The sequence below is a fragment of the Cervus elaphus genome, chromosome 5, assembly GCF_910594005.1.
Source record: "Cervus elaphus chromosome 5, mCerEla1.1, whole genome shotgun sequence".
Taxonomy (NCBI): domain Eukaryota; kingdom Metazoa; phylum Chordata; class Mammalia; order Artiodactyla; family Cervidae; genus Cervus; species Cervus elaphus.
The window spans coordinates 3,249,622-3,263,309 of NC_057819.1; the positions used below are offsets into that span (position 1 = coordinate 3,249,622).

At 47.5% G+C, this 13,688-nt stretch overlaps 1 protein-coding gene across 1 annotated transcript in view; it reads right to left on the reverse strand.

The window, feature by feature from the left end:
- Positions 1-13,688, reverse strand: part of RNF185 (ring finger protein 185) — a 28,154-nt gene continuing 14,466 nt past the window's right edge. The window contains exons 3-7 of the mRNA XM_043901302.1: positions 12,376-12,394; positions 10,001-10,113; positions 8,391-8,445; positions 4,326-4,443; positions 1-2,422 (exon numbers count right to left, since the gene is read on the reverse strand). Coding sequence (XP_043757237.1) covers positions 2,325-2,422; positions 4,326-4,443; positions 8,391-8,445; positions 10,001-10,113; positions 12,376-12,394 — 403 coding nt within the window. The 3' untranslated portion in view covers positions 1-2,324. The remainder of the gene's footprint in view (positions 2,423-4,325; positions 4,444-8,390; positions 8,446-10,000; positions 10,114-12,375; positions 12,395-13,688) is intronic.

Consider the following 13,688-nt stretch of genomic DNA (forward strand, 5'->3'; position numbering starts at 1 on the left):
TTATGTAAAACCATTTGTTTAATTCTAAATCAAATCACTTTCACAACAGTGAAAATTAGTGACTGGTCAAGGTGTGCCACTGTACACGGTGTTGTTTTCTGACTGTGGTTGGGACCTGGTCTTGATCCACAAAGGTGGCAGGAGGGGCTGGGGACCAAGAACATAGAAACACACACAAAAGAAAGGAAAACTGCCTCAGCAGAGAGGCAACATGGTGAGCCTGCAGGGGGGTGGTTGGAAGGGGGCTCCCTGTCGGGGCTGGGCCAGCAGTCCCAAGTTGGCTCTCCTGCCCCAGCTCCTGGCAGAGGGCAAGTGGGGACCTGCAAGGTTCAAGATTAGCACAGGGCCAACCTGGCTTTGCTAACAGGTTCCTGGGGTGCCTTTGCTGGTGGAGCTCTCCTGGGCTCACTACACTTCGTTGAAGGGTCCAAATTACTTGTCTTCCTACCTGCAATCCTTCTTTCTTTAACCTTTCTTCTGCAGACCCATTTCTGTTGGATCCATCCAACCGAAGTCCTCTTGCCCATCACTAGGTGGGACCATCACACTGAGAAACTTCAGGGGCCCTCACACTTTGGGGATTTCCAGAGGTGATAAAAAGGGCACTCTTCCGTGGGCGCCCAGAGAATGTTTAAAATCCATCAGGCACGCTGTAAAGCAGGTGGCTTATTCCTACCAAATGGGTTCGGTAAACGAACCACCTATTCAATACTTGTGTTTTGTCGGTTTGAACACTGAGTTCTGGCACTGAAAGGTATGGGGTGGCAGAAGGGGGTTGCAGTGGAGAGGGCAGAGGGCTTCCCTCATCTTCCTCCAGGTCTTGGTTACCACAGGCTGTGCAGAGCCGTATCTGGAACACACACCAGGTGGGGCTCTCAACTGGGGTAAACCCAGGAGCAGTGTGGACCAGTGAAGGGACAGAGCGCCCCAGAGTAAATCCACCTTCCCCCACCCTGAGGGTCTCTCCTGTAAGAGACTAGATTTCTAGGAAGAGGCCAGACCGGCAGAGCGAGAACCATCCCACCCGGTGAACTGGCCTGCTGCCAGCACCACACTTCCTCAATCACATTCAGAGGAAGAAGCTTGTGAGATTGAAAATCAGATCAAGGGCTGGGGAGGAATGGCTTCCCTGGACATTTCCAGGGGAAGCTTTCCACGGGAAGACCGCATCCTCTCATCATGCTGAGGCTCTTGGTCTCTGCGCCCGGCTCTACAAAACACCAGGGGCTGCCTGCTCTGGAGTCGCGTGCTCCCCTGGGTCTAGCACACACAGGGAAGGTCCTGGAGCCGTACCAAAATCAGAGTCACATGCTGGTCTCCCCGTCCCCGCCTCTTCATTAAGGACAACCTGGTCTGAGAAGAGTGGTCTTCAACATGCTGCTGGGATGACTCAACACGGCCTCCCAGTCTCCTCTGGGGGGTCTGGGCGAGGATGCACCCAGAGCCTCTGTGGCCTTTGGGATGGCTGCTTGCTCAGTCCTCTCTGCATCCAAGCTCGGAACCCCACCTCAATCCCACAGCAGGTCTCTCCTAAGATGCAGTCAGTCCCAGGCTCGGCAATCACCTGCGTTGGTGCCCCCGGACAGGAGGCAGATGTGCATAGTTCTGGAGGATAAGGTGATGGGCAACCACATGTCTCTGAGGGTAATCTATGTCAGGAAATCGGGAGGTCATTCAGGCCACTCTGGAGCCAAAGACACTGAACAAGGCCCAGAGGCAATAAATCTTTGGGTCTCTGGTGAGTTCATGAATCAACCCAGCTCCAGCTGCTGCAATTAGGATCTTAACAGAACAGCAATTTCATGCATCTCTGCTGAGGAGAAAGAGGAGGAAACAGGACAGAACAGCACTGGGATGCGGCAGCAGAACCTCTCTGTTCGAGGAGTCCCACCGACTCCAGAGGCCACTCACCAAGGGGTATTTAAAGAGATGGAAGAAAGTTTCCACAATGGGTTCATCCCTTTGTCTTTGTAATGTTAACTTCGGGTGAAACTGGACAGTTCTTCTTCTGCTTCTCCCCTGTGAGGAGTCAGGACCTGCTGAGCTGGCTGGAACAGAATTTCATGGTGTAACCAGTGAGAGACCAACTTGATGCCAAGGCCTGAGGTTACAGCAGGGTGTTTACAGCAGTGGCCAGACTCCAGAGTCCTCAATGGCTGGTCTTGAGTCCCAAAAGCTCTGATGGAGAAGCAAGACTCCTTGACGTGTCGCTAACCCCGCTGATTCCAGGGGTCAGGATTAGCCAGGAAGTCAAACATCAAGAGTGGGGGTGGCGTGTCACCGGTCCAGAGGCCCTGCCGTGGATGTGGGCTGGGAGCCCAGCATTAGGCAATCAATAGCCAGAACATGATCACCAGGGCCACAAACAGGAAGAGGCGTGAGAGGAACTGCTCGTCCACGTACTGGGGCGTTCCCGGGACAGCTGGAGGGACACGAGGGAGGAGAGAGGCTGTGAGAATGCTACAGCTGTACACACTGCCTGCTGGGGTCAGAAGTCCAGAGCATCAACCTTCCTCTCTTTACAACAGAATCCTGCTACACTAAAAATACTTCCAACCCCAAATAATGTCAGACAAAACAAAATTAAAATTATTTTAAAAAATGTGGAATCATGTAATAACGAGGATAAAAGTCTCCAGTTTATCCTAAGAGGGTTTTTGCCTGTAGGTACACATAAAATAGCAAAGTCTTAGAGGAAAAAAAGAAAAGAAAAGCTACTATCTGTTAAGTATCTTATGTGTGCTGTTTAGTATACACACTACGGCCTAGTGGGTACTTTTATCCCATTTTGTGTAAGAAGAACTGAAGCACAGGTATGAGGGGACCTTCCCAACACCTTGAGGTCCATGAGCTGGTGGAGACCCCGCAGCTGTGCTCTCAGCCTCTGCACACCGCCCCCGAGTCATGGAGTCTCCGGGTCCTGGCACTGGTGAGTCAGGAGGGGTTTCAGGGAGCCCTGTGTGGGGTGTCTTCCTTTTCCAGAGGCAAGAACTAGAGCCCAGACAGACAAGACGACCAGTCTCCCTTAGTGCACAGCAAACTCAGGGCAGAAATGGGCTGAGAACCTGGGTCTCCACTCCTCTCTGCTCTGAGGAAAGCTACTATGCAGAGCTCCTCCTCCTGCTTTGTGCGGCAAGGAGTTAGGAGAATCTCCACCCCAGATGGGCAAACTGTACTCAACACAACAGGGAAAACCGTCTGTGACTGGGGCAGGGGGATGAAGTGATCTGGGGTCAGCCTGGCTGTGAACTCTGCGCACCTGGGAAACCCCAGGCGAGGCTGGGCCAGGCTGGATGGAAACATGCTCCCAGGCAAGTGCCTGCTCCTTCCCAGCACCCTGACCGGCTCCTGCGGAGCAGAGCACCCCTGGCACTTTGGGATCTCTTTCCTCTGCTGAAACAGCAGATGAGGAGAGGAGAAACTTCTGGGGTGGATAAAGTCAGGAAGGGCAGTCCCCAGATTGCGTGGTGCCGAGCTCCTCCCCAGTGAGGCGCTCTGGTGGAGTCAGGCAGGCAACAAAGACTCGTTGATTGTCTGCCATGTGCCAAGCACCAGGGTGGAGGCAAGAGAAGAATGGACAGCTCAGGAGAGGCTACTGTCCTGAGAGCATAAGCTCCTGGTCTGGAACCATGCACTGTGCCCAGCACACTTGAGGCCCCGGTGAGCACAAGCAGTGCTCAGTGGCCCTCGGCAGCTCCGGTCAGGATCCAGGCCCGGGCATCAGACTGTAACAGAGCCCAGGGCATCTACCTCACCACCCCGCCCTACATTGAACGAGTTGGCACTCAAGCTGGCTGAAGGGACAAAGGCAGAAGCAGGTGGCAGACCCCGGCAGAGTTCCCAAAGGAACAAAGGGTGGGATTTAGGACCAGCCCCACATGTGTCCTGGGGGAAACTGGCCAGATGCTAGAATCAAAAGGTCCTGATGACTCCATGCAGTCTCCCTGCCCTCCCTGCCCCCAATGGTCAAAGGTGAGGGGTATGCGCCCAGGATGATGCTTCTACTCAGCTGGTACAATTTGTCCCTTTTCATTTTAGGGGCATGGGATATATCTTGGGAAACTACTGAGTGTTTTCTGATTTGTAAAATGGAGCTGATTGCACCCCTGTCCCACAGGCTCATCGTGAGGACCCCCAAGTTTATGATGGAAAGCACTCTGAATGTGCCTAACGCTTGGTAAGTGTGCAATGTCATGACCAGGACTACCAGTAATTTGAAAAGAGTTTAGCACATTTTGAAAAGCCTGATTATCCATGTAGTAACATACATACTGCACAATTCCAAGCAGTCTGCAAGCAAAATTACCAAGAGAACAGGGTCTTACCTGGAGGAGGCCGCCCATCATTTATGTTAAATGCTGTGGCAAATATGCCAAAGGGAAAGGCCCCAATTCCAAAAGACATCTGGAAGCCACCATCTCCAAATCCAAACCCTTGGAATCCCTGTGTGGAAGAGATGCAATTTAGGACCAGCAGGTTTCTCCCATACCTGTCACATGTCACCTTACATACGAGTGGCACCTCCCACCCTCTTTTCCTCCCTTCTCAACCCCAAGGCAGAGGAGCTCTGCCCCTCTGCCCTTCCAGGTGGCCCAGCCAAGGAGCTGCGAACGCCAGAAAGGACTGGCTCTGGCCCAAAGTGGAACTCTCTACTGATGCATGTGAGGGTTCTCAGAGCTCCAGGGCTTCTTTCCCAGAGTCCCACAGTAGCCAGTAAAACTTTTCATGCTTTATAACAGCCGAAGTGGCAATAACCCCTATGTCCAATTACAAAGGAACATAGAATAAGCTACACACTATCTGTAACAGCAAAAGAAAGTGGAACCATAATTAGCCAACAATGGAGACCATGATCACAATTTCCATACCTCCTCCCAAATAACGGTACAATGACTATGCAGGAACATAGAAAGACTCTTGTGACAAGTTATCAGATAAAACTGCACACCATGATCACAAGTATAAGACAATATGTACACAGGTGGAAAAGATATGGCTAAGTATTTTCCCTCAAATTTTTCTTTTAATATTGTCACAGAGAATTTTAAGACTTCAAAACACTTTTTCTCCTGATTACAAAAGTAATATATGCCTGCTATGAGAAATTCACATATTATAGGAATAAATGACATAGAAAGTCAGAGGTCTCCTTGTTCACCCTCCACTTCCTAACTCCTCCCTGCAATGATCACTGTCTGCAGTCTGGTATCATCCTCAGCTTTTTTCTCTATAATGTGTTCTACACGGCATCATCTTTCACATGAAAAGATTCAGCAGGAACTGCAATACTGCAAATAGGTTAACTTCTATTTTCTAAGTGCCAACTTTGTGCTGGGCACCAAGTGAAGCACTGGGATACTCAAATCACATTTAATTCTTACATCAGCATCACCCACATTCACAGAGGAACAAACCAAGGCTCAGAGGTGAAATAACTTGACCAAGGTCACACAGCTGGTAAGGGGTAGAGTTTAGAGCTGAAACTAGATCAATACGGTCTGAAAGTCCAGGCTCTTTTTTTCCTTTTTTAACATTTGGCTGCACCAGGTGTGCGCCAGTTGTGGCATGTGGGATCCAGTTCCCTGACCAGGGATGGAACCTGGGCCCCCTGCCTTAGGAGCTCAGAGTTTTAGCCACTGAACCACCAGCGAAGTCCCAAAGCATATTGTTTTTATTTTTTTGGCAGCACCGAGCAGCATTTGGGATCTTAGTTTCCTGACCAGGGATCGATCCCGAGCCCCCTGTAACGGAAGTGCAGAGTCTTAACCACGTGGAGCACCCCCCCTTCCCCCGCCATGTTCTTAATTATTGTGCACATCTTAAAAAAAACTCTCCTCCTCTGCATCTGTGGGTAGATCCTTAGAATGAATGATTTTAAAATAATTTTAGTAAGAAAAATTGTTGGGCTAACTGCTCTCCACAAAAAGCTGACTGGCCTGCACTTGTGAGTCTTTCGAAGGTCATGGAAGTGGTCGCCCCATCCCTACTGAGTGTAGCCTGGCACCTGCTCTGAACTTCCTGCTGGGCAGCACTACCTCTAAAGCCTAACAGCTGATTTTGATAAGAGGGCAAATGTACAGGGAAGGAAAACAACTGGTTTCCATCTCCTTGGTACAGAAAAGCTCTGACTCAGAGCCAGCCGGGTGGAGTCTGAGGGCTCCCAGGATCAGGGCAGCCTTACCCAGTAAGGTGCAACAGTTTCATCAGGAACCACCACCTCATTCAGGGCCAGCCCAAGAACTAACCCTCCAGCCCCACTTCCAGCAACACCTGTGTAACCCCACAAGTCCTCGCATGTGGTGGGCTTATGCTCCTGGGGCAGAGCAGGCAAAGCCTGCCTGGCAGCTGTGAGTGGACGCTGGTCGACGTCAGAGGTGCACCGCAGTTTTCACAGCCAGGGCCTCCGCCTTCCTGGGGCCTCAGACGACTGTGTTAGGAGCAATGCTCTGCTGGGAACCAAAGCCTGGGACAGTTAACATGGGGTCATCTGGTAGTCAACAGCCAGGACCTCAATACAAGCCTGGTCTAGGTTTCAGCTTTGTTGTGTGGACAAGTCACTTCACAAGCCTGTCTCCTCTTTTGTTCAGTGGGTTGATGTGAGGTTTAAGTAAGATCATACCAAAAAAAAAAAAAAAAGATCATACATATAAAGCCTTAACATAAAGTTCTTTACATATAATAATCATCTGTCAAGTGTTCACTGCTGTTATTAAGATCGTCAATCTGAAAGCAACTAAAAGGTCCTTCAATGAAAAAAAACAAATTATAATGCCTCAAAATTCAATGAAGTATTTTTTATTATTATTAAAACTAATAAAGAGGACACTAAGAACATCATGGAAAATATTGTCAAAATTAAATTTTAGCATTGGTAATCAGCTATACCCCAATACAAAATAAAAAATTTTTAATTAAAAAAAATTTTTCTTGGAGAAGAAAGCAGAATGCTAATGGTTACATAAAAATATACATACACAAGCACACAGATGAAGAGAAGATGGGGAAATGAAATATACTTGTTTTGTGCAAATTTAAACATGCAAATTTTTAATCCAGTAACTCTACTTCTAAGAATTTATCCCAGTAATCATGAACCTGCAAAAAATTTATAAATTCATCAAAGGGGGAATTCTCTGGTGGTCCAGTAGTTAGGACTCGGTGTTTTCACTGCCGAGGTCCTGGGTTCAATCCCTGGTTGGGGAACTAAGATCCTACAAGCTGGCTGTGCAGTGTGGCCAAAAAAAAATTCATCAGAGTATTTTTTAAATATAAAACAGAAAAGGATGCAGTTAGATATCCATTCAATCCAAAGGATTACATAAATTACGTTAAGTCCATCTGAACACTTAAACGGCCAATTAAGTAAAATATTACTGATGCAAAATCTCAAGATACATCATTACAAACTCCTCCCTCTGAGGGTATTTCTCACTGTACTGTGCCTTGCTTTACTGTGCTTCACAGACACTGTGTTTTTTACAAATGGAAGGTTATGGCAACCCTGCACTAAGTCTGTCTATAGGCACCATTTTTCCAACATCATTTGTTCGATTTATCATATTTTGCTAATTCTCACAGTATTCCAAACTTGTTCATTATTATATCTGTTAGGGTGATCGATGATCAGTGATCTTTGGTGTTACTACTAAGACTTGCTGAAGATTCAGATAATAGCATTTTTTAGCAATAAAGTATTTCTTAATTGAAGTATATACTTTTTTTGGGCCATAATTTAATTTACTGTCTAAAAATTATGTCTGCTTATTACACATTTAAGAGACTATAGTGTAAACATAACTTTTATACACATTGGGAACACCAAAAAAATTGTGTGACTTGCTTTACTGTGATACTCACTTTACTGTGGCAGTCTTGAACTGAACCTGAAATATCTCCCAGGGATGCCTATGAACTCCATAGACACAGGGATCTTTAGTATGTTCACTATGTATATCACCAGTGCCTAGATTAATGCCCAGCATACAGAAGGCATTAAATAAAATTTTAAAAAGAAATATTTTTAAAAATAAATTTTTTAATTAAAAAAAAATAAAATTTTAAAAGAAGGTTACAAAACAGGAGCCAAATGCCATAAAAATAAAAACACATGTATACAAACAGATCTATCTGTAAAAGATACACACACACAAATAAATCTATAAAGTTTGTGTACACAGATAATTATAGAAAAATAGAAAACAGACCAAAATGTTTCCAGTGGTTATCTCTGGATGGTGTGATTATAAGTTATTTTCTCCCCTCTTTTCGTTCCTGTATTTTGCAAATTTTCCTTTACTTTTGTAATCAAGGAGAAAAAGTGTAGGGCCAAGAGGGAAACTTCTAAAGCCAGGGGCTCAGTTCAAGAAGGTTTGTTCTAGAATTTTCCTTACCCCTCTGTTCTCCGGCTCTGGCCTCTGCCCTTGAGGACGGGGAGGGGTCTTCTCTCTGAAAGAAATGGTATAAAGTCAGTCCATTAGGAAATGCTTTGATCTGTTTCCTGAGTGGGGGAGCCCTTCACCAATAAGGTCAAGGCCAGGGCCCCTTTTCATGCCCTGCACATGAAGCAATGCCAAGTAAGATCAACTATCAACTCTGTGCTACCTGCAATTGCCTTTCCCTAGTGTATAGAAAACCAGAGAGAAAATCCACTTGCTACAAGATGCTCATCAGATTGCTCTTGGCTTACTCCTCTAATAGAGAGCTGGACCCAGACTGGTTATGACTGCCAGTGGGTCACCGTGTCAAAAACCCAAAATCCAAACTGGAATAGAAGACGGCCTATCAGCAGAGAGGGCTGAGATTCAGGGTCTCTCTGTTCCGCCCCATCACCTTCAGCTTTACCTCCCACTACCCTTGGGCAAGTACTTTACACTGTTCTTTTGCCTCTGGGTCCTGACCCCTTCCATCACTCACCCTACAAATACTGGACTGAGGACTTATTACCCATCAGGCAGTAGGTTATGACAGACCCTACTTCTGAGATGTTTGTGGATTAAAGGGGGCTACAGTCAATCACACTACTGTGTAGAAGGGGCTTCTTTAATGGAGGTGCCAACTAAATGGAGCAGGGTGCAAGCAGCTAAAGTGGGGAGGAAAGGCGGCTTCAAGGAGGAGGTGACTTTAGGGCTGCTCATTAAAGATGGAGAATTTAGAGGAGGAGAGGGGAGTTGAGCAGGACCTACAGGGAAGAAAGGGCAAAGGGACAATAAATACAATGGCTCATGAAGGTGAAAGGGTAAGTGTGTCCCTTAAGGGAAGGCCAATGTGTCTGGGTACAGGGTATGCTGGAGTGGGGCGGAAGGTTGAGAGACGCTTCAGAAAGTTTGGGGGGAAGAGAGAGAGAGAGTCTGTGTGTGCGTGATGCAGGCAGAGAGAGAGTGTGTGGGGGAGGAGCTGCAGGAAGACTGTGTGTGTGTGTGTGTGTGTGTGTGTGTGTGTGTGTGTGTGTGCGCACCACACCATGGTGTGTGTGTGTGTGTGTGTGTGTGTGTGTGTGTGTGTGTGTGTGTGTGTGTGTGTGTGTGTGTGTGTGCGTGCATGCGCACCACACCATGCAGGCTCTCAGTACTTGTGTCTACAGCATGCCAGACCTGCTCATGCCTCCAGCTCCAGAAATCTCAGACCCCAGAAAGTCTCCCAACCCCGTTCCCTCCCGCTGACTCTCTACATCACTGCTACAGCCACCGCCCTCCCTGCAGACCCTCCCGCTGGACACCCTGCTCCCCAGGCCCCCTCACAGCACCCTGCACACCTGCAGGGGTGGAGTCCGCATGCTGCCCAGCACACGACCTGCCCATGAGCAGGTGCTCAGGGCACGTCTGTGTTACAGCCCAACAAGCGGCAACCTGGCTCCGCTCCCCTCCTGGCTGACTCCCATCTGGATCCCAAGCGCTGGAAACTGAGGGTCTCTAAGCACCTACTAAAGGATAGGGGTGAGGGATGCTGAATGGAAGTGAGTTTGCGTCCACGGGGAGCAGTAAGAGGGGCCCCATGAACTCACCTGGGGTCCTGCTGCCCAGTGCTGCCCCTGCCATAGAGCGGAATGACCTTGTCTCGGCTGATGCCAGCTTTGCAAACTGGACACACCTGTCTGTTAGGTCTCGTCTCCAACCACTGCAAGCAGGAGAGAAAAGTGCATGAAGGGAACAAGCCCACCAGGGTGGTGGGTCAGAGCCAGCAGGGGGGCTACAGGGACCAGAGGCCCCACACTGGAAACATGAGCACCAGCAAGGAACATCTCAAAGAACCCAAGTCTCTCATCTTGCACCTGGCACTTGATAAATATTTACTAGTGGTGCAATCAAAACTACCTTTAAATGCCATCATAATTAAACAGGCTTTTTAATGCTTCATTCTCTCATGGGGCTTCCCAGCAGGAAGAAACTGCAGGCCTGGAGCTGTGTCAAGAGGTCTGACAGATCTAATCTCAGGTTAGGTTGTAGATGTAACAAGGGTTTCCCAGGTGTCATAGAAAGTGCAAAGTGAAAGTGAAGTCGCTCAGTCGTGTCCGACTCCTTGCGACCCCATGGACTGTAGCCTACCAGGCTCCTCCGTCCATGAGATTTTCCAGGCAATAGTACTGGAGTGGGTTGCCATTTCCTTCTCCAGGGGATCTTCCCAACCCAGGGATTGAACCCGGGTCTCCCGCATTGTAGACAGACGCTTTACCGTCTGAGCCACAGGTGTCATAGTGGTAAAGAATCCACCTACCAAGCAGGAGACGTAGGTTCAATCCCTGGGTGGGGAAGATCCTCCAAGAAGAAAATGGCAACCCACTCCAGTATTCTTGCCTGGGAAATTCCATAGACAGAGGAGCCTGGCGGGCTATATATAGTCCATGGAGTCACAAAGAATCAGACATAACTGAGCACGCACACCTAAGTATAACAAACTTTATTTTTCTTTTTGGCCATGCCCTGTGTTATGTAGGATCTGTTTCCCGACCAGGGATTGAACCCCCACCCCCTGCATTGGGAGCACAGAGTCTTAACCGTTGGACCCCAGGAAGTCCCAATATAACAAACTCTACATCTCCACCTCCCCTAACAGATCAATTGTATGATCCTGACAGTTATATTTTTCTGTTTCTTGTTTTTACAGCATTTCCTCAACAACTATGTACCTTAGTCATCAGTATCTAGACATAAACTGACCATTTTCTGGTTATTTACTATGTGCTAAGGATAGATTTTTCTTATTATCTAAATTTGCTTAGTGTTTTTTAATGCACTTTCATTAATTTTTGCATTCAACTACTTCTTTCAAAATTAAAAACAACAATCCCATTTTGAGTTTTCAAGGTCCTTTCCCTGGTCATATTAAAATAACTTTGTTTAATTTTCTCAAAAACAAAATTAAAATAGAAATACATTACATTAGTATCTTTGTAGACATTACTTATTTATAATCTCTCTGTATATATATACACACACACACTCAATATTTATCTTAAAGCATAAATGGTACCTTTAGACACAGTGATACGTAGTTTATCACATAAATGTGAATCTAGAACTTCAGGGCGAGGAGAACGTAGCCTCCGATGACTTTATATCCTACTGCCTTTATTTTACTGTCAGAAGCACGAAAGTGTGCTGCGTGCTCTCTATCGATTTAGAACAGACATGCTCTACCCGGTTCCCCTGGGCTCAGAATGCAGAGCTGGAAATGCAGTGGAAAGCCCTCTTGCCTCCTCTGCTTCTCCCATTCAGATTCGGAGGCTCCAGCGGTCTGGAACTTCTAACCTCCCCCTACATTCCCAAGCCACCTACGAGTACAGGGCTTGACTGCCAACAACCATGGAGACTGTCAGCCAGCAGAGATTATTCACAGCCAGCCAGGCCCCGCTCTGTCCCACCAAGCAGGCGCCTGGGTCTTGGAGAAGACTTACTAACTGGTTTTCATAATAATCAGATGCCGGGAAAACAGACTTCTTCCCTCTCATAGAAGCTCTCCATTGATACCAAAAGAGTTCTCCCCTTCCTAGTATTTTCAAGGTCTTTAAGGCTAGAAATATTGTTGATATGATGGGAGGTACCTTTTATAGAAGCACAATCTCAACAATAAAATCTAACATACTATCACATCCAACCTGATTTACACATAAGGGAATGAGACCCAGAGAAGAGCAGCTTGCCAAAGCCACAAAGGCCACTGGCAGCAAAGTCAGGAGCATCCCACCTGGGACGCCACTGACCTCCTGTTTCATCAAGTGGCTGTCAGCAGGCAGGTGTATACACAGGGTTGGGGGGGAACGCAGGCAAATGAGCCCACAAGCAGGGGAGATTGCAGCTGCTGACAGCAGTCTCCTGAGACCAGGGGTGTCTTGTGCAACCACAGCTGATGAAAGACAAAGTAAAATGAAATGCATCTTACCTGATGTAAACACGGCCAACTGCAAGAGTCCCCAGGGCAACCATTCATCAAGGAGAAAGAGAAAGGGGGAAAGGTAAAAAAATGATTTCGTTAACAGAAACACTGGGTAACGTGGCAGCAGAAAAAGGGGCAAAAGGATTGAACTGTGGAGCACTGCAACCCACTGAGGGTCTGCGGGGATTGCTGGTATCAGAAACTAGGAAGACTGAGCTAAAGCCACAGAGCAAGGGAAGCAATGGAGACAAGATCCTAGTCTCTACCCTCGGAGTCCCACTACTTATGAAGATCCCCAGGTTCCAGACCATCCCAAACCCAGCTTCTCTACAAATCGACCTTCGGGGAGTTACGACCTCTGAAGGAAACCAAAAAAAGCTAAAGATCCTCTGTGCAGGGAAATTCATGGGGGCATCCTCACACACATGCACATGCACACATGTCCTATTTTAGACTCAACTTCAGTGGGTTCACAGCCTCCTCAGGCTTACAAGGAAGGTGGGATCTAGACCCAGTTTAACAAAATCTTCAGGCTATCCTCAGCCCTGAGAGCGCTGCAGGCAGGAAGCAGCTTAAAAGTTCAAGTGCACTGTAAAGACATCTTGAAATAATGGAAAGACTGGGACACTGCTTGGCAGAAAGGTCCACCTCCAGCTTAGGGAGAGACTGCTGCCTGATTTCTCATTGTACAAACGAAGAAACCAAACTCTGAAACATGAAACCACTTGCCTGTGGCACCAGGACTAAAACAGAAGTCTGGGCTTCCCTGGCTCAGTGGTAAAGAATCCTCCTGCCAGTGCAGGAGACATGGGTTCAATCCCTGATCCGGGAAGATCCCACGTGCCACAGAGCAACTAAGCTCATGCACCACAACTGCTGAAGCCTGAGCATCCTACAGCCTGCCATCTGCAATGAGAGAAAAACCTGCTCAGCAACGGAGATTCAGCACAGTCAAAAATAAATAACACAGAAGTCTTCTGGCTTCCAGTTTCCTGTCCCTCTTCTGCCCAGCACTGGGTGCAAAAGACGTTTACAGAATTGAAGGAAAAGTTACTCTACCTCCAGATTTATTCTTTCTCTCTTCATTCATTCATCCACTCAGCTAACGAATATTTACTGCATGCCTACCAGGTGCTAGAACAGTAGAAAACGCAGACATAACCTATCTTCTCTGGACTCAGAGGATAATTCCCTTCCCAATTACTGAACAACACGTCAGCCTCACAACCCAGACACACAACCTCCCTGGACTTGACAGACACTTGACTCCAACATTAACCCTGCAACTCCATTCCCAACAGAGCAGAGGGCACCCCAAA